This window comes from Vombatus ursinus, unplaced genomic scaffold (assembly GCF_900497805.2).
Source record: "Vombatus ursinus unplaced genomic scaffold, bare-nosed wombat genome assembly UNPS02009062.1, whole genome shotgun sequence".
NCBI classification, from domain to species: Eukaryota; Metazoa; Chordata; class Mammalia; order Diprotodontia; family Vombatidae; genus Vombatus; species Vombatus ursinus.
Window position 1 is genome coordinate 7,516,778 of NW_020948840.1, and position 21,735 is coordinate 7,538,512.

General features: G+C 40.4%; 1 protein-coding gene and 1 pseudogene across 2 annotated transcripts in view; both read right to left on the minus strand.

Annotated features, from left to right (window-relative positions):
* VIT (vitrin) overlaps positions 1 to 21,735 on the minus strand; it is a 153,946-nt gene that overhangs the window by 46,062 nt on the left and 86,149 nt on the right. For both annotated transcript variants that reach the window (XM_027850499.1, XM_027850498.1), the window contains exons 7-10: positions 19,558 to 19,761; positions 11,056 to 11,112; positions 1,791 to 1,838; positions 228 to 290 (exon numbers count right to left, since the gene is read on the minus strand). In XM_027850499.1, the coding sequence (XP_027706300.1) occupies positions 228 to 290; positions 1,791 to 1,838; positions 11,056 to 11,112; positions 19,558 to 19,761 (372 nt within the window). The remainder of the gene's footprint in view (positions 1 to 227; positions 291 to 1,790; positions 1,839 to 11,055; positions 11,113 to 19,557; positions 19,762 to 21,735) is intronic.
* Positions 7,448 to 9,123, minus strand: LOC114034601 (annotated as a pseudogene).

Sequence of the window (21,735 nt, forward strand, 5' to 3'; positions counted from 1 at the left end):
AATTACTTTAACAAGTTCAAACAACTGAGCTTGGCATCTAGTTTGCAAGAATAAGAAGTTCAAATATGACTGCACCCCAGTTGAGTTCTTTCCTGGACAGCCTTTCCCCTTACTTCCTAGCAGCCTCTGAAGCCTAGTTGGTGCTGTTTACCCCAGGCATGTTTTATACTACTGTCCCTAGCACACAAATTGCTAGTTATGGCTCTATTATCTAACATTTAACTTACTTGGATCTCCCTTGGATGCTGGCTCCAAAGGTCTTGTCTTTAATTCTTCGTTTGGCCTTGATCCTGGAAACATCAGTAAGACTTTTGGTTACTTATATGCAAAAGAAGCATCTGACCTCACCCATGGAAACAGGACAATAATAACACATTTGTGCTCCTCTCTGTGGCTCTTGGCAGCTCCTTCAGCTCCTTCGTCCCATAGTATAGCTCTTTCTTGCCCCCAGGAAGCCATTATGCTAAAATGGAACTCCAGCTGGGAAGAGCTCATCCTTTATGGACATTAGGGGGAGGCACTGAACACGATGGCTTTCTGTTTGATCCAATTCAGAAAGGAGCTCATCAACTGGAGCTTCATTGATCTCTTAGGATTCCCACCGAAACCTCAAGAGACTTCAAGGGGAAAGGCAAAGAAAGCCAAAGTCAGTGCAAGTCATTCACTAAGGGCTTTCAAAAACACTTCAGTGTTCTCTTGGAGATCTCTGGTCATGTTTTTTCCAGTTTGCAAAAAAACACATGACTAATTTTTCATGTAAGATAGGCTTGCTAGCCCTGCTTCTCCCCACCACCCCCAGCTTTTTTTTTTCCATTTAAAAACTCTGAGAATTTTTAAGTATTTTTCCAGCCAGGTCCCATTCACTAAGGCTCTCATTAATGACATTAGACAACAGAGTGGATTGAGGGGTTACGTGATGAAAGTTTGGGTACATGGGTGGATATAGAAACATGTTCTGCTCTAAGCTCCTCTAAACATACACTGACCCACCCACCATCCCTGAATCCCACTGACGCTGGAGGAACAACAGAAGCCATTGCAGCTGGGACTTATAAGACTTAACACTGCATACTTAATTGGAACTGGCCATGAGATGGAATACATACAATTTAATTTAAAAAGTGCCGATAAATGCCTATTGTTTGCTGGGAATTCAAAGAAAAATGAGAAAGAAAGTTTCTCCCCTCAAATTGTTCATATTCTCCCGGGAGGAGAAGACTGGAACCCTGCTCTTGGGAGGAAGGAAGCTGGGGTCAAGTTCATTATCACGTGGAATGGAGCCCTAAAGCTAAGCTGAAGGAGGGCTATCAAACCCAGCTCTTCTTTTCTCCTTATCGCTCATCAATCTCCCTCTCCTCCCTCTGGCCCCCAATGAGAATTTTTAGAGACTATTTTGCCTATTTTTGAGATTGCCTGAGAAAAGTGACTGAGTCTTTTGCCAAAGCTTCTCTTGACTGAATTTCTGAATTGCTCTGCTCTGTCTAGTCAGTGAGGTGAGTGAGGCCTCCTCCCTAGTACAAATGTGACACCTGTAGTTTCTAGATTGGCCACAGGATCATAGATTTAGGTCTGGAGGGGACCTCAGGCCATCTAGTCAAATTTCCATATTTTACAGGTGAGGAAACTGAGGCCCAGAGAAATTAAGTGACTTGCCCAAGATCATATAGGAGGTTAAGCGGCAGAGGCAGAATGTGTTCAAGCTAGAGCTTGAACTCTAGGGCTAGTACTCTTCACTGTACCCTGATGGTCACTACTGGTTTCTTTAGCGTCTTACCCAGGGCTCCACTTACCTGCATCCGAAAGGGCCAGTCCAGGTTTCCACGAGCCTGTCTCTCCAGCTTTAAAACATATAAAGAAGGAAAATCACTGCTTAAAAGCAGAACTGGTAGAACGTGTGGAGTCAGCTACGCAGGTCAGGGGCTATTGGATTGTGACATTCTAACAAAGAAGCTTAGCTAAAAATTTTTGGATGAGGCAGCCTGAGACCTTTAGAAGTTCCTTTATTTAGCTCCATTCTGTTTTTGAGCTTGGAAGGGCAGGGGGAGAAGACCTTTTTTGCTCTGTCTGCTCATTTTCTTTCTCCTGAGAGTTAGTAAGTTCCTCTTTGAGGTCATTCTTATTGGGAGGCTTACAGAATCCTAGGCAAACACAGCCCAACATTCTGTGTTCAACAAAATATGTTCTGGCCAGTACTTCGAAGAGAACACTGGGTCAGATGATGGTGCAATGGGTACAGTACCAGTCACTAAGACCCGAGTTCAAATGCGTCCTCAGACACTCACTAGCTGTGTAACTCTGGTCAAGTCCCTTAACCCTGTTTGCCTCAGTTTCCTCATCTGTAAAATGAGCTGGAGAAGGAAATGGTAAACCACTCCAGTATCTTTGCAAAGAAAACCTCCAAAAGAGTCAAACATGACTGAAAATGACTGAAAACCCCATGAAGAGTAGGACATGACTAAAAATGAAAACAACAAAGAATATTATGAGGATCAAATGAGATAATAAATGTAAAGTGCTTAGCCCAGTGCCTGGCACATAGTAAGTGCTATCAGAATGTTAGCTATTAACACCATGGGATGGATTCTTATCATATAATCTTCTGAAGTCCTTCTCTAGTGCCTCATTTTGTTGTGTCATAAGACCCTAGGGCCTTAATGGTGCAAGCCAAAATGGTGCAGTGGGTAGAATGCTGGATTTGGAGTTAGAAAGACATGAGTTCAGGTCCTACTTCAGACTTTTAGTAGCTGTGTGACCCAGGAAAAGTCACTTGACCTTTCTAGGCCTCATTTCCTCATATGTAAAATGAAAGTATTGTATTTAATGGCTTTCAAGGTCACTTTCAGCTCAAAATTGAAAAACCATTTCATTTTATAAAAAGGGAAACTGAAGGTCCCCAAAGTTAGGTGACTTGTCAAAGGTCATACAAGTAAACAGCAGGGCTAGGATTCAAACTTGGGCCATGCTGTCCCCTGATGGATGTCTGCCTGAGGAGCAACCTGGAAGAGTTCAAAAGACTCACAGCACAAAGGGCCCACGGATGATGAATATTCAGGTAGAGCTAGGCAGCCAGGTTTAAGGTTATTGTGTGGAGGAGGCTTTAGACTTCTCTTTGGTCTCTGAGGACGGGATTGGCAAAAATACCTGTATCACATGTAAGTGCCAGGAGTGAATTATTATAGCTCAGGCTTTAAGTGTTGTTTGGTAGTTTGATTGGCTGGATTGAGCATCCACTGGGACCATTATTGTTTCGTTCTCCCACCTTTGGTGAGTGAGCTGGGGCAGTTTGAAACTAGAGTCACACAGGTGTGGTGGCACACCCAGATTAAGCTCTCATACTACCTGCCTTGATCCCTGCCCTGCCTCCTAGAGTTGACCACAGGGATCTAGGGCTTGACTGATCCACCAGATTTGGAGGTTTGGCCCATAGTCAACATTCTTGCCCCACCCTTCATTTCCCTGATCCTCTATCTACCTATCCTAATTTTTTTTTCTAAGTAGAAAATAAACTAGGGTTGATCCCAACAGCCCGTCCTTAGTTGTTCTTAATACATTAATCAGGAATATATGTCCTTGAAGTGAAGCATGGTGTTTCATAAGGAAACTCTTCCTAACAATTAGACCTATCTATAGAATCCCAAGATTAAGATTTGAGATTAGGAAGGGCCTCAGCTGCCATTGAGTATCTAGTCCAACCCATATGTGAAGGGAATTCTTACTCTAATGTCCCTGAAGTATGGTCATTCAGCCTCTATTTGAAGATCTTTAAGAAGAAGGAACCCAATCACTATCTCTCAAGGCCCACTTTTGTCTTCTTTTGGACAGCTCTAATTGTTAGTGAGTGTTTTCTGACACTAAACTTGAAGTAGAATCAGCTAACTTAGGAAGTAATGGCTTCCTTCTTACTGAAAGCATTAAGCAGAGGTTTGTTGTAATGTGAATTTCTATCATACTCTCCCTATATGGGTTGGAGGAGGTCTCTTCCAATTTTGTGATCTTGTGAATTTTTTTTTTCAGTCACTACATGTCAAGAAGAGTACCTTCTTAGGCATGGGTGGATGAGAGAGAGTGAGGAATAAGCATTTATATAGGGTCTACTATTTACCAGGCACTGTGTGCTTTGCAAATATTATCTCAGTTTATCCTCACAACAACCCTATAAAAAGGTATTGTTATTATGTCTACTTTACAGATGAGGAAACTGAAGCAAACAGAAATTAAGTGACTTGCCCAAGATCACACAGCTAGTAAATGTCTGAGGTTGGAATAGAACTCTGGTCTTCATGACTTCAAATCCACTGTTCTCTGCTATGCTACCTAACTACCTTAGTTGGGATCTGCATTGAATTTCAGAAATATGAACTCTCCCCTTGGCAAGATTATACAGCGAGAATGGGGCTCAGGTCTCACACCATAAAATATGATATAAATTACCTTTTCCAATGGGGCAAGGAAAGAAGCATATTCACTTTATAATTAGCACCTGGAAATAGATGCTGTTTGTTCAGTGTGGACTCTGCTTATTCTTAAAATGCTGTATCCCCTGAATTTCATTTGTTAACTATTATCCAACTTGCTGGCTACTGGAATTATGAAAACACAAAGAAATGGTGTTTTGCATACTGTTCTTCGTAATGTGTTAGTGTCCTCAAACTATTGAATGGGGAGAAAAGGCAATTTATAGATTTGTATAAATGCTTTGTTTCTTTGTCTAAATTCCACTCTTTTTGCTTTATTACTCTAATGCCACCTGCTGGTAAAAAATATTGTTTCATCTTTCATCATGGCAAACCAACCCCTGATGAAATTTCTCGGTTGACCCAAGAACCTTGCAATATCTGGGAGTCTGGGAGTCTGGGAGATAGTCTGGGGGAATTTAGAGGACATGCCATTTTGAATTCAGCCAAGGATTGCCAGTTCTGGGGCTCCCATTTTCTAGGATCCTTTAATTAAAGCTTTCCCTTTTTCAGTAAGTGTTGCTTCTGTCTTGCCTAGAATAATTTGAAAACAAATTAATTTCCTCCAGAAGATGAACTCTGGCAAGTATTTGGGGAACTAAAACTTCAAATTTCATGCACTTGGTATAAATGAGATTTGAGTTTGGGGGATCACTTGTATGCTAATGTCAATAAGGAACAAGATTTCTTATAATCTCTCCCAGTCATCCTACAGAGAGAATAACAAAAAGTACTAAGAGGCAGAAAGAGAAGCAATAAGCATTCATTAAATACTCATTAAATGCCAAACGGGCAGCTAGATGGCACAGTGGATAAAGTACTGGGATTGGAACCAGAAAGACTCATCTTTATGAGTTCAAATCTGGCCTCAGACACTTTCTACTTGTGTGACCCTGGGCAAATTATTTAACACTGTTTGTCTCAGTTTCCTCATCTATAATATAAGCTGGAGAAGGAAATTACAAGCCACTTTAGTATCTTTCCCAAGAAAACACCAAAATGGGTCATGTAGAGTTGGATATGACTGAAAATGACTAAACAACAACAAAATGCCACGCATTGGGCTAAGCCCTGGGGATACAAATACAAGCAAAAAGACAGTCCTTGCCCTCAAGGAATTTACACTCTAATGATGGTACTGGAACTCTGTGGAAGTTCACAGCTAACTCTGTGGTGATGGACAAGCCAGTGGCTTTCTGACATTTGTTGGAGAGTAATGAGTTTGGCCATTAGAGAGCCCTGCCTGGAGGTCTGTTTGGTAGAGTAGAAAGAGAACTGGCTCTAGAGTCAGAGAACCTGGGTTCAAATCCCACCTCTCCTATTTAGTACCTGTGTGGCCTTGGGTGAGTCACTTGTACTCTCCAGGCATCAGTTTTCCTCATCTGTAATATGGGTTGTTCTAGCTGGCCTCTGATGTCCCTTCTAGATTTATGATTCTATGCCCATCTGTCATTTAAAATGGATGTGCCTAAGTCTTCAGACAAGCCAAGGAAAATCTGTCACATTGCCAAGAATGGTCACCTATTTGTAGCTTCCACAATTTTTTTGTCCGGGTCTAAAACAAATTCCAGTGATACTTTATTTTCCAAACCAGCTTTTTCTACTAGGCTTCCTCACTCAGTATTTCCCCATGAATGAGGAATTTAGGATGGGATGGTAGTTTAAAAGGTGACTGTCATTGAGAAATGGCTCCATTTAGGTTGGGTGTAGAATGTTTTACTTCCTTTTATTTGTAAAAAAATACCCTGAGATGTCAAGCCCGCTTTGCCCTGTAGGAGATGACGGATTAATATTTTGCAGCTATGGTTTGGGGGCTGATGTGGTAAAGAAGTTTAGTGGAATGGTTACTCCTGCCAGGAGATCCGGTTGGGCATATGAGAGAGCTGAGAAATGCCAAAGTCAGAGAAACAAACAGGAACAGAACTTAAAATGTGAGTAAGGTTAAAAGAGAATGAAATTATGAGAAAGAGAGCTCTAAACCAAGTGGAACAGATGTTGGAAAAATCAGTGTGGACATGTAGAACTTATCAAATTGCTTACTGTTTAAGGGAGGGGGGAGACGAGGGAGGGAGAGATAATGTTTGGAACTTGAAATTTAAAAAATGAATATTAAAAATGTCTTTATGTGCAATTAGGAAAAAATATTATTAAAAAAAAAGGATCAGTGTGGAAACTCAGACTTTGGGAACCTAGAAATAGTCAGAAGTATAGGAAGATTGGGATGTCACAGTGAAGACAGGCTGTCTTATGAGAAGTAGCACCTATTAACAGACAGCTGAGGCATGATAATCAAACCTGTCATTATGCCTTAAAGGAACCCTTTGGGGATGTGAATTTCCCTTTCACCATGGAGTGGCAACAGAACCCTAAGTGATGGTGGCTCTGAGGTTATGGGTAACAGAGTGAAAATTATTTGTATATGTCTTTATTTGTTGTTGTTTTTGTTAATTAAAAACTTGCATTTATTCAGTAATTCTAATATTTATTCAATATATAAAAAACTGAGCAAATGCTATTGGGAAAGGAGGTTTCTCCAGTTCATTAAATAATTAACATTCAGTGAACTGAGGTAGGAGCTAGAGCTAATTAATGAGATGTCTATTTTATTAATTAGTAAGACACCATTCAGTCATACCTTCAGATTATTTTAGCACTGGATGTGGTCAAATTAAATACAGCAACAAGTCAAGTGGCAGGCTGAGGGCCCCTCATAAATGACCTAGACCCTTATAAACCTTCCTACACTTATTAAATTGAAAGGTCATGCATATATCTCAAACATTGCTCTAATAAGTGGTGCCACCCCACATATGGACTTTCTCATTTATGGAGCCCATCTATTCTGCTGAGCCTCAAACGACCATCCCTGAAGAGAGGAAGGGCTAATGCCTCTGTGGAGAAAAGGATCTGGTGATGACAGAAATGCAAAGTGAAGGCAATGGAGGCACTGGCCACATAAGGAAGGGCTGAAATGTTTTATTGCTGGATCAGGGTCAGTCTCCAAGAAGCAGGGCAGCCTCATGGACATGCTGCCCAACCAGCTGGCCCAATGAGGCATAAACATCCCACGCAGTTGAGGACGGGGCTCCTAGTACCTGCTGCAGGTGATCCTCATGCAGACAGGCATCCATCTCTAGCAGAGCAAACTGGCCAGACATGGGGAGCAAGGTCAGAGTCAGCTGTGCTCCACCTGTGGTCCAGCTGCCTCCTCCATATGGCTCAGGGCAGCCAGGGCTGTGCCATCCATGAAGCCAGCTGAAGAGGCATACATAAAATTTCTCATTGGGATCTCTGCATCCAGCATGGCTAATATAGCTGCATCCACACAGGTTGAGTAATTGCCACCATCTGCCTGTAGTACCTGGACATAGATGTCAATAGTGAGGGTATAGCTAGGTCAAGATGGCAACTTTAAAGGTCTGCCTCAGCTGGAGTCCCATTTCACAGGACTTGTGCTTCCCATATGGCTGTTGTTTCCATTCCCTAGTACTGAATGTGGCCATGCTACACTGGTAGTTCACCAGTGCTCAGTCTGATAGTGCTATTTGACCATGAGCCCCACATCAACTGGGGTCATGGGGGTTAGGGAGAGAAGGGTGTGGATTGAGTTCAGACTCAAGGTTGGAAACTATTTATGTGTACAAAGCTTTTGTAAATTGAGTGTTTGTGGATTAGGGACTACCTATTGTTAAGATGGGAGCATCCATATCTGAATTTACAGAGGGTGTGATGGTTTTTTCTTCATACATGTAAACCCCCCCCCCCCGCCAAGATTACCTCAAACTCATACTCACAGATTGTAGGTTAGATTGAGAGTAGAGGGATGATAAGGGCAATAACTCTCAGGTTCAAGATATTTTGTTATTTCATATGCCAAAACTATAGCTCCTAAGAGCCCCTACCAGTGGTCTTACCTTTAATAATTAGCCAGTAGACACAATAAGCTTAATGTAAAGATATTTACTGAGATGGCATCCTAAGAACAATAGTAACAAAGAGATCCCTTGATAAAAATAGGGCACACTTTCCCACAAATACAATGTGCCAATGAGAAGAATGAGCATTTATATGAATACACGGATAGTGGGGCACATACACAGGGAACATATGTGTCTAAAGTAACTCATGCCTATGGCAAAGTCACTTAGCTGGCCTCCATGTGAATGTTCATCTTTTTAGCTTGACTACTGACTTCCAGGGCTAATTTTCTCTTAATCACTAGTTAGTTTTCTTCTCTGCTGCCAGGGACCTACGCTGCTTAAGAACTACCTTGATTGACAGGGCCTGCTCCAATAATGTTATTTCCTACTGTTCAGGTAGCTCTGCTTTGAGATGCCATGTTGTCCTCCTCTGTTGCTCTTTGGTAAAGGAGAAAAGAAACAGCAAAGAGTGATTCTCTCTCAAGAGATGAGTTCTTCCTCCATAGTTGAATCATTTCTCGGTTGCTTCTAATAGTCACATTTCTCAGAGCTCTCTTGCCTTGATTACCTCCAGAGCTAGCAAACTTGCTTTTTTAAAGGCCATCAGGGGTATAACTCATCCCATGGCCAGCCAATGGCCAGCTGCTTTTCAATTCCACAAAAGACAACTGGAGAACTTCATACCTCAAAAAGGCCAACCAAGTATAAGTCTTGGTTGTGATCATGATGGTAAGGGTATCAGAGGCCATGTCTTATAGGGATTGATCGAAAAGAAGAGAAGATTTGGGGGGATATGACACTTTTCTTCAAGTATCTGCAGGGTGGCCTTCTGGAAGAACAATTGGACTTGTTTGACTCTAGAGGGCAGAACTAATTGCAGAGAGATGTTTTTATTTTAGGTAAGGAAAAATTTCCTAACAGTTAGAGTTATACAAGAATGCAATGGATTGCTTTCAGAGGTGGTGACTTTCTCTTCTTTGGAGTTCTTCAGAGTGACTACTTGTTGGGAATTTTGTAGAAGAGATACTTATTCAAGTGTGGTTTAGATTAGATGGCCTCTGAGTCACTTCAAACTCTGAGATTCTGACTTGGAGTCAATAGAGACATGGGCTGATATATCCTGGGGTCAGGAGACAGAGAGAAAGAGATAGAGACAGAGAGAGAGAGAGAGAGAGAGAGTAAAAATAGAATCAAGTTGCAGTGATAAGGAAAACAGAGGGAGGTAGGATTTGGGGAAAAATGAACTGAGAGCTAAACAATAAGACATAGTCATGGGGGAGTTAAAGGGATAACCAGGCAGAGCTGGAGACAGATGGAGCCATGAGATGGGGAATAAAGGACAGACTCAGTATGAGGCAGATTGGAAAATAAGAGGATGGGCCAATCCTCAGATTCAGGTTTGCTCAGTGAAAAGACAGAATCTGAAGGGTGGGGAGGCTTAGCTCTTTGTTTTTTGGTCAATTACACTTTTGCTTTTTCCCCAGTGTGTAGTCAATGGGCCCATGTATGAAACTGATTAGACGCTGATGCTTGTATTCTATGGGAAGGACTCCATTCCCCACTTAGTTCTAAAGGCAAGCTTGGGCAGGTGATGAGGGCAAAGGTTGTCAGGGGTGAAGATCCACCCAAGCTAATAATTCGATCAACGCACTTAAGCTTCTGAACTGACAAGATATTTTCCTTTTTCTGTCACACTGAGACAGAACAAAGCAAAGAGACATTTTCTAGAGGTTAAAATAATTTCATACAACCAAAGACTGAGTAACGAACTTAGTTACTTACACAAGATTGCACCACAAGGGGCCATCCCTGAATGTGTAGGAAGGAGACACAGTTAGGTGCAGTAGAACAGTCCTGAAGTAGGAATCTGGTTTTTAAAAACCCTTAGGAAGCCTTAGATGGTAATAATATGATTCAGTATGGAATAATACCAATTACCCAGATTGGCGACAGCTCCTATGGGCTTCTGGAAGGCATTTACTGATTTTTGTCATTGGATCCATGGGTGAATTGAAAGGGGAAAAGAAGAAAACCAATTTACCTTAACTAATGGACTGGTTTCTTCTCTTATTCCTCCCCTCTTCCCTATCTCCCTCAAATCTGCCTCTACTGTCATTTCCCTAGAAGTCAAGGGAAGATTCTGTGCTTTTGGTGGGGATGGTTTAGCCCACAAGGGAGGAAGAAGAGGTTTCTGTGGTCTGGAAGTCCAAGTAGCCTGCTTCAGCCCTGGATTTCTTCCCCACAAATGTCCTCAAATTGACTCGATTCAGTCTAAAGAAAGATTAAATAACATATTCTAAGGAGAAAGTACATTTAATAGAAGGTTAATTTCTGTCTACATCCCAGGATTCAACTGAACTGACCTCACCATTTTTTTTTTGTTCCAACCTATGATTTCATTGATATAAGAAGCTCCTAGTTAGGAAACTCCCTTTATCAATGCAAATTGGTACCTGCTTTGCAATTTGTAGTCTTAGAGAGTTGCCAGGGACGTGGAGATGTTAACTGACAAGGCCTGGATCAAAACGTCAATATGTATCAGAGACAGAACTTGAACCCAGAACTTTCTGACTCCTAGTCCAATTCCTTTTTCCACCAAGAGATTGCCTCATCCAAAATCTGACATCATGGCATCATGTTTAATTGTCAACATTTACTGGAAAGTGAGCTAAAGGCCTTACCTGTCAGGGCCTGAGTGACACTGGGGTTGCCTGCATAGGCTGCAGTGGACCTGAATCCTGTAATAACAGGTGACTTGGTCAGTACATGAATTAGAAAGTAAACCTCCCCATTCTTTCTTTGCTCTGAGCTAACCAGCTATTACCAAGGCCAGAATCACAGTAGATATTTGTCTGTGGACAGCCTGAACTTGCCCAGGAGTAAGCATCAACATGAAGAAAATAGCTTCAGTTCAACAGTAGGTGAAAATTCTATATAATAACTTCTGCATTTCACAGCTGTCAGAATGAACTTCCTTTACCAAATCACTCTATTTCTTTCAACATCATTATACTTACAACAGTTACCTTAACCTGTGCCAATTGCAGGGGAGGTTAAAGTAATCCTTCAATAGAAAATATCATTTAACATTTAGCAATTTTCTTAAATAGCATTAACGTGATATTGAAGCAGATAGCATTAGCTTACAAGACTTTTTAAAGGTACACAATAGGTTGTCCTAATTACTGTGTGAGAGAATCAAGCAATCATTAGATCTCAATATAAGATGTATAGTCTCTTAGAAGCATTTTTTAAAGGGGAGGGACAGATGATATATGCCTTAAAAAGGAAAAGTAGGGCTCTTATGGGAACAAGCCAGCCATGTAAAAACAAGATGGGGAAAAAAGCCAAGTTTCCATGAAGGACATAGGAAGAAAGGATCAAGAATAAAAGGTAGGTAGATGGTGGGAAAAGAGAAAGAGAAATGTTTGCAAAAAAGAAAATAGTTGGGGAAAAGATGAAAGGGCACAGTACTTTCTTATATATTTGAAAATGATAGTATACATTGACAGTTCTAGTCAGATCACAGGGACAATTAACATTGATTCCTACAGTTGCAAATGTGCAACCTGTGTTTAAGCTAATTGTAGTAATAAAAAGAGAGAAATTATTGTCTGCTCCAAGGGAGAGGAAATCACTTGACAGTATAACTTATTCTCCAACAAATACAGAAATAGACTGGAGCCAGAACACATTTTAAGTCACTTAAAAAGTTTCCATTATATGGATCATATTTATATATTAGTAAAAGAGGCAGTTGCCTACATTATACGATTTGAGTGACTTTGGATGGTCCACTTGCCGCCACTTCACTGACTGGCTTTCCTTTGGGCTGAAGTTCTCACACTTTTCAGTGCTTTCGACAACAAGGCTTTGTGAAAATGAAAATATATTTTCTGGGGGGAGCAAAATATTAAACTTTTTTTTTTTTTTAGCGGGGAGGGCCTGGACTTTGATATCATTGGTATAGGGAACTCTTGTTGTGGAAATTCCCCTTACACATACAGATAGGCAACTTGTAGATAATTGGTAATATTAAAGAGGTTCCTGAGGGCACTTTGAGATCAAGTGTCTTGCCCAGGACTTCTTGACTCCAATATCCTCTTTTCTGTTAAGGTGTTTGTCATTAAACAATGATACACCCAAAAATTTTTTAGCATGGACTTTTTAGTCAGAGTAGCTACCAAAGTAGGGCAATGAGGGTTTAGGACAAAGGATAGCCAAATCTAATTTGGTGGAGTGATGGAAGGCAGTATAAGGAACATCCAGAGGATGTTGCTGTTCATCCTTCGTTGTAGAAAAGGACCAATGCATCATGAAGAGAATGTCTTGACTTGTGAATGGATTGGATTTAATTGAGGCAGAGCATCACTTAAGTCATCAGCCTCATTCTGTCCTCCAGAGAGAGTCCAGTGACAAGACATAAGTCAAGATGACTGGCGATGGCCCCTGAGAATGGTGTATTCTAAGAGATAGTAAGGCTGAATAACATCACCACCACCAGCAGCAACAGTTAGCATTTACATAGTGTTTTAAGGTTTGCAAGGCACTTTATGTGTTATTTCATTTTATCCTCACAACAAACCTGAGAAGTAAGTGCTATTGTTACCCCCATTTTACAGATGAAGGAAATGGGACAAAGAGAAATTTAGTGATTTGCCTAGGGTTGCACAGCTTGTAAATGTTTGGGACAGGATTTGAATTCAGATTTTTCTACCTCCAAGTCTATCCTTTATCGATTAAGCCATCTAGCTGCCTTGCATTGGTGCCATAGTGGGTGGGCAGCCAGAGGTCAGGGTAAGGCACTTGAATATTTTGGAGGATGAGGGACATAATGTAAGGTAGATGAAGGGACATGAAAAACAAATTTACCTAATTTACGATTTTGTTGAGAGACAAACCTATCTATCACTGACTGATATGACTCTTTGCCTATTTATCTAAGCATTTATTTTAAGAATACTACCTCAGAAATTGTCTGTTAGTAGCAGATCTCAAACTGTAGAACAGAGCAATAATCATTAAAGTGATTTGGTACTGGTTAAAAAGAAAGAGACCTTGATTAGTGCAACAAATTATACAGAGGCAAACAAACACAGTAGCATAGTTAAACCCCAGTTACTGGGGGAAGGATTCATTATTTGACAAAAAAACTTCTGGGAAAACTAGATAGCAGTCTAGCAGAAATTAGATTTAGACTAATTTCTCATGCCATATATCAGAATGAGCTCAAAATGGACACATGACTTAGATATAAAAGGTCAGAACATAAACAAATTAGAGGAACAAGGAAGAAATTACCTTTTGGACGGGGAAGAGTTCATGACTAAACAAATTGTAGAGAGGATCATGCAAAGTGAAAAGGACAATTTTGGTTATGTAAAATTTTAAAGTTTTTGCAGAAACAAATCTAATGAAGTAAAAATTAGAAGGGAAGCAGCTGGAAAGAAATCTTTATAAGTTTCTTGTATAAAGATCTCATTTTTAATATACAAGGAATTTGTTCAAATTATATAAGACTAAGAGCCATTCCCCAATAGATACATGATAAAAAAATATGAACACACAATTTTCAAAGGAAGAAATACAAGTTGTAAATAATTGTATGAAAATGCTCCTAGGGGCAGCTAGGTGGCACAATGGATAGAGCACCAGCCCTGAAGTCAGGAGGACCTGAGTTCAAATCCGGCCTCAGACCAAACACTTGACACTTATCAGCTGTGTGACCCCAGGCATGTCACTTAACCCCAATTGCCTAAAAAAAAAAAAAAAGGAAAAAAAAGAAAATACTCCAGATCTCTATAATTAGAGAAACTCAAATTAAAGCAATTTTGAGGTTCTACCTCATATCTGTCAAACTGGCAAAGAAGAAAATGGTGAATGCTGGAAGGACTATGAGAAAACAGATGCACCATGGTAAACTGGCACACCTGTGGTAGAACTGTAAATTGGTCTAGTCCTTCTGAAAGCAATTTGAAACTATACCCAGAAGGTTCCCAAACTGTCTATTCCCTTTGACCCTGCTATACCATTACTAGGCCTATACACCAAACTAAAAAGAAAAAGGAAAAAAGATCTATATGTACAAAAATATTTATAGCAGCTCTTTTTGTGGTTGCCAAAAAAAATGGAAACTAAAGGGGATATCCTCCTATTGGGGAATGGCTATACAAACTGTGGTATGAATTTACATTCTTATCCATAAGAAATAATGAAATGGATAATTCAGATGAAACTGAGAAGATCTTTGGAAATGATACAGAGCAAAGTGAGCTGAACAAGAACAATTTTTCCAGTTATAACAACATTATAGATAAAAACAACTTGGAAAGACTTTAGAATTCTTATCAAATCAATGATAAGCCATGAGTCCAAAAGAATGAAGAACTATGTGTGACTCACCTCATGACAAGAGTTCATGAGCGTAAAATCAGAAAAAGACATATACTTTGGGACATGATGAAGGTGGGAATTTGTTTTGTTGGACCATGTAGCTCTGTACTGAGAGATTTGTTTTATGTTTGTGTTTTTGGAAGAACAAATTAATCTTTAAAAATACTTATCTGAAAAACAGAAGCAATAAACTCTTAAAAAAAGAATGCCTTCCCCATTCATGTCAGTGGAGATAACTGTTAATGAATGTAACTATTTTGAGCTCTTTTAAAATTTTTTTTTCTAAAGATATCAAAATTTGATTAATTTGCCTATAATAGTGGCCAATGAATTTATACATGAATTAAGGTGTAAGTGTGAATGGAGATTAACGGAAGATTCATTCTATGAACCCCACATCCAATTTACACATCCATCGTATTAACATCATAGGATTTAAATCTATGGAGGGTGTTTAGAGATTAGCTAATCTCCTCATTTTACGGAAGACAAGTCAAGGCTCAGGAATGGAAAATGACTTGCCCTAGGTCACACAGGATCACAGATTTTTTTTTTGTTTTGTTTTTTGAGGCAATCGGGGTTAAGTGACTTGCCCAACGTCACACAGCTAGTACGTGTCAGGTGTTTGGTCTGAGGTTGTATTTGAACTCAGGTCCTCCTGACTTCAGGGCTGGTGCTCTATCCACTACACCACCTAGCTGCCCCCAGGATCACAGATTTAGAGATTGTAGGGACCTTAGAGATCATTTAGTATAATCTCTCATTTACTATTGAGGAAACTGAGGCCCAGAGAAGGAAAGTGATTTGTTCACATCATACATGTAATAAATGGTAGAGCCAGAACTTGAACCCAATTCTTCTGACTCCAAATCCATTGTTCTTCCTATTGCATCAGACTTCTTGTGGGAGAATTCTTTGAGTGGGAAATAAAGTTTTTAAAAGCTTGTGTATTTGTGTGTGTATGTAGGTTTTGTGTATTTAAATTTGGCTTCCCTCCTTTGGCAATTACACCACATTGTAGGGAGACCTTGCTCTGAATATTTGTCTAACACTCTATGGGTCAGAATATAGCAGGCTGCTGGGCAAAGATGAAGAAGGAACATTGATCAGCCCTGATGCCGTTGTCCAAAACCCTGTTATGAAGCCAGAAATAATAGGAGTTGCCAGATTGGAAGTCAAAGCTTCAGGTTTCCCTACTTTTCCCAAAAATAAGCAAGGCATTAACTTAGAAGACTTCAGAACTTCCTGCACAGGTGAATATCCCTGCCACATGTTTAATTACATACATTTTATGAGAATTGTTGTCCTCCTGGGAGACAAGAGAAGAAAGCGACTTATAGATATGTCTACCATCATTTGAGAATCTTTGAAAGGATTGGGAACTCCAAAGAACAGGATCTGTAAACTGTGCCACTTTTAGAAAGGGAAACATTTGAATGTTCTTGGCTGGGGACCCCTTAACCCTGAGCAGCCTGCCTCTCTTCAGTTGGCTGAGTCAAACATAATTAGCAAGGTAAACTAGGGGGAAAAAAACTATTTGGAATATGAATTCTGAGCAATACCAACAACAACAGAAAAAGACTTAGGATTATACATGTTTTGATCCTTCAGCTCTTGGCTCCTCTCCATTTGTTTGGTTGTTGGGGAGTGAACTGTATCTAGCATCCTTGAACAGTCACAGAATTTCAGACCCTGTGGTGACTGTGATGTGAAGATCATCTATACCAAACCCCTCATGTGGTAGTTAAAGACTCAGGGTCCTAGGAATAGAAGTGAAATGACTTACCTAAGGTCACCCAGCAAGTTAATTATCAAGCTGGGTCTTGAACCACATCTTTAGATCGCCAATCTGGTATTCTTTCCTGCATGTCAAAATGTTTATCTCTTTGTTCAGATCAAATGCTAAGGGTTAAAAGTCTCTGATTCTGGTAAACAGTTTCATTACTGTCTTTGGATGGGGCTGGCTTTATGCTAGCTGGATTCAGAGATGGGTGTTGGGAGAAGAGGACTTATATAAATTGAAACATTGATTGGATGTAAGTAGAATTCATTTTGATCAATCAATTAACGAGCATCTATTAAGTCTTACTATGTGCTAGGTGGGCACTGTGCTAAGTGCTGGGGATGCAAAGAAAGGCATAAACCATCCCTACTCTCAAAGACCTTATGTTCTAATGGGGTAGACAATATATAAATAGAGATGCATACAAGATTCATATAGATTAAATAGAAAGTAACCTTAGAAGAGAAGGCCCTAGAAGGAAAAGGTCTCCAGGAGAATCTGGAGTTTAGTTGAGTCCTAAAGTAAGCCAGGGCATCTAAGAGGTAAGGAGGGAGAACATTCTAGGCATGAGGGATGGCCATTGAAAGGAAGATGGGAAATGGGGCTCCACATGCAAAGAGCAATTAGTCAGGGTAGCTGGATTGTAGAGTTCGTGGAGGGGTATAAAGCATAACAAGACTTGAAAAATTGGAGGGGGCCAATTTACAAAGAGCTTTAAGTATTTCATATTTAAATGGACTTCATATTTGATCCTGGAGGTAATGGGGAGCCTTGGAGGAGAAATAATTAGCAATAGGCCATCAGACCATAGTAGATCCTTGACAGGAAAATCATTCCTTTAGGGTCTTTAGAAATGGGATGATTATCCGTTCATTCACAGTGGCTTAGGTACAAGCCTATGAGGAAACTAAAGAATAGATATTTAGAATGTCTTTTAAGGTCCCTACCCTTGCTTTGACTACAGGCTTCATTATTGTAGTTCCTTGACGTAAGTTAGGTGGATTTTTTCCCCTAGATATTTGCTAGCTGTGTGATCCTGGGCATGTCATTTTGTCTGCCTCAGTTTCCTTACCTTCAAAATGGGGATAATAAAAGCATCTACCTCCCAGGGTTGCTTTGAGGTCCAAATGAGATAGTATTTGTGAAGTGCCTGGCACAGTACAGCAGGCACTTAATAAATGCTTGTTCTGTGGAGTCCAAAATTGTCCATTCTATAATAAAAGAAACTGAGGCAGAGCTTTGAGCCAATAGCACTTTATTAACAGATCCATGATCCCCTTTAATGAAATGGACCTCAGAACTCCCTCACAATGCGAGATGATCTCTTCTTCAGGGCCTTAGTTGTACAGTGCTTGATGCTCAGATGGCACAGATGAAGCAAACTAAAAAGGCCAAGTCTCACTGGTTGATGCATCTTGACCTTGACCCTTCAAGAAAGCCTACACAAGATACAGAATCCCACTGGTTGATAAACAAGCCCATGAGCAGACCCATGGACAGGGATGATAAACAGATGTCAAAACATCCACATGGGCCAATGGTTGACAGGCAGGTCACAGACCAGCAAACAGGGCCACTTGTTGTCAAGTGCTTGTGACCATTTCCCCATGTTGGGTAATAGACAGATGATGAGGGATGGAGGGGTAACACAAATAGCTGAGGGACTTTCCATGTTATTGAGCCACTTCCGCCACACTTGGTTACCATAACAAGGCAAAAACAAGGGGGGAGGTCCTCTAGTTAGGTTCCTATGATTAAATAAGTGAATTTACAGTAGCTAGGATTTGAACTCAGGTCTTTCTTACTCTAGGCCCAGCATTCTATTCACAGTGCCCCCTCCTGCTAGGAACATTTTTTACCAGTATTATTTGCAGTTCACAGCTGTGGGGCCTAACATACAGAATTTATAATCACTACCCCTATGGAATTATATAAAACTGATTAATGCTGATTGGAATAAAATAGGGATCCAATTAATCCTCCATCACACTTCTCTCAATCCCTTTCCTATACAGTAAGGATGCAGTGGATAATAGATATAAATGGTAAGGATAAAGTAATCAGAGAAGGATGTGACATGTCAGAAAGCTGGATTTTCCTAAGGGCTACTCTTTGAGGAAGAGGGTTCATTTTAAAACTTCTGGTAACCTTGAAACTTGACGTCTTTTCAACTGAGGCCTGAGGGAAACAGTAATTTCACAAAGGAGAAGCTATAAGACAACATCCTAACCACTAATACCATAATACCAGTTCTAGGCTTTGAATATAGTATTAAGCACTACCATATAATTCACTCAGCCCCAGGCCTCTGCTTTGTGCATATTGTTTAATAAAATAGGATAGGGATAGGGACTCAACCTGTAATTTAATTGGGTTAGGGAACTCCCAGATAAGGAAACACCCTCCACCAAAGCAGGCTGACACCTTTCTTGCAATTTCTAGTCTTAGAAAGTTGCCTAGAGCATTGAGAGTTTGCATGACTTGCCCAGGGTCACTAGCAATGTATATGAGAGACAGGACTTGAAACAGGTCTTGTCAGTTTTGAAGCCGGCTACTATAGCACATTGCTTCTCTTAAAAAAAAAAAGTAGGTATTATGAGGCTCCATGAACTTCTTCACACCTGGGAGGATGTGAATAATAAGGCACCTCCTTGGTTGCAGAAGGAAGGAAGCCTTCTACCAGTTGTACTCCTTGGACCAGTCTCAGACACTACAAAGTGAACACACTACACTTAGATTTTAAGATTATTCCCTTGATGCATGAAAAATCACTGGCATGTGAATTAAAATGCATCTATGCAAAATCTAATTCTCCTTCCCTCCTTCTTTCCTCCTTTTAGAAACTACCAGCTGCCTCAGACATTAGCTTTGTGACCCAAGGCAAGTCACTTAGAAACTTTGTGCCTCAGTTTCTTTATCCATCAAGTGAGGGGTTAAACTAGATGGCCTCTGAAACTCCTTCCAGCTCTAAACCAATGATCCTATGATCTTGGTCTACTTTACTGACCTGTGTCTCTGATCCTGTGGCCTGCAGGCTGCAGTCTGGCAGTGATGGTGGAGGTGGAGGTGGTGGTGTCCAGAGGAGTCCATGGCTTTGCAGTGGTGCTCAGGGGCTCAGCTGGGGTGGTGGCAGGCACTCGGGTTGTGCTGGTTGGCAGTGGGGTGGTTGAGAGAAAGACTGTAGACTTCTGATATGGCTTTGTTGTCTCATCTGTAAGAAAACAGAATCATATCAGGTCTTGCAAAATGTAATATCTGTACTGCAGTGGTGTTGAACTCAAACAGAAATAGGGACCACTAATCCTTGACATATCCCCACATATCAGGATCCCTATAGGCTACATGTTGACTAAGTTTTAAAATGTGATCTTATTTGTGCTTTAGTATATTTTTACTTATTTTGTTAAATATTTCCCAATTACATTTTAATCTGGTTTGAGCTGCCCCTGGGAGTGTTGGGGGCACATGCAGACCAAGGACCAGGTGTTTGATATGTATACCTGGTACACTGGGGAACTGCCAGATATCAAATAGACTATCACTTACTAAGTGGCTACTACAATGCAAGGGACTGTGTTTCATACTATGGGTGATCCAAGGAATGTGAAACACGGTTGATCTCAATAAGCTTGTATTCCAATTGGGGAAACAACAGGTAAACACAAGAAAAGTTGTTTTTCCATTTTCCAAGAGGACCACTGACATCATGGCTGATGTCTTGACTCATTCATGAATTGGAATTAAGTGAGGCAGATTTGCATAAAGTCATTAGCCTCACTCTCTCTTACAAACTCATCAAAATCCAGCAGCAAGACAAAAGTCAGGACAACTGGTGATGGCAAACGATGCAGTGGGTGACCTTGGCATCTTCAATATTTGACCAAGCTCTAAGTGCTCCACAGCGCCTGCTTCAGCTACCTTCATGGTTGTTGGAACAAATTGTTCTCATCTGCCCATCCCACTGGGGGAAGTCATCACGTGCTTCACATCCTCCTGATTTACCAAAAGGTTTGAAGCCTGTTGATTCCCCTCAACCTGATTTAGCTATCTGCCAAGATGTTTTACTGGGGTGTGGCTGCTGTACATGCTACAGCTTTTTGGAGCCACATGTGGGAGTTAGATGTCAGATGGACCCAAGGGTAGATGAGCAGCCCTGACAAGGGCTCGGCAAGCCCTCACACCAGAGGTGCTAGTCTTCCTTGAACACCCCATACATGAAAAGTTAAATAGCAATAGAAGACTATTAAACACTCATCCCAGGCAACTGTGAAAGAGAATGCACAAGGACATAATTAACTGTCAAGTACAAATGTTGTGTCATGCCAAATGATCTAGAATGATTCCATATTTCGAAATATCATTCTAGCTATTGCCCTACAGAATAATTGGATTACTTCATTAACATTCATAGTATGGTTTAGTGGAAAGAACATTGGAAACCTGGGTTTGGTTCTGTTATTAACCAGCTATGTCACTTTAGTCAAGTTACTTAATATCTGTAAGATGAGCTAGGGTAGTAATAGAACTAAATGATCTCTAATGTTTTTTTTTTTCTTTTTCTAGCTCTGACAATTTATGATTTTATGACTAATACTGAATCTCTAAATGTAACCTGGCAGTGAATTTAGTCCACTAAAAGATGGCACAATGACCAGGGAAACAGATGGTTTCCTTTGTTTCCTCAGATGTTTCCCTTTGTAAATAAGAGGCTTGTGCCAGAGAAGGGTACACAGTGGCCAACTCTTCCCAGTCCTATGCGGTTGCATCACAGAGTAAGACTCTTGGTTTTCAAGGCTGTATAGCTGAGGTCTAGACTGAGTTTTGAATAGTACACAAGGCATCTAACTTTAGGAAGGAGTATAAGGGGCAGCATGGCATAGTGGATGGGGAAGGGTACATGATATAAACTTTGGAATTAGGTAGACTTGGGTTCAAGTCCTACCTCTCACAAATCTTGACTATGTGACCCTGGGCAAATGACTTACCCTTTCAATAACCCCAAGCTACTTTTTAAGACTATATTTCAGAACAGTTGAAGATCTGAAGTGAATTTCTTCACTGGAAGATCCTCCTACCATTTAAATCATAAGTCTGAATTTAAAATAATCAAATAATTTTTGGCATTTGCTTTGCTATTTGTAGTCATTAGAGTTTCTTTGGTACACGGAGAGGTTAATGATTTATC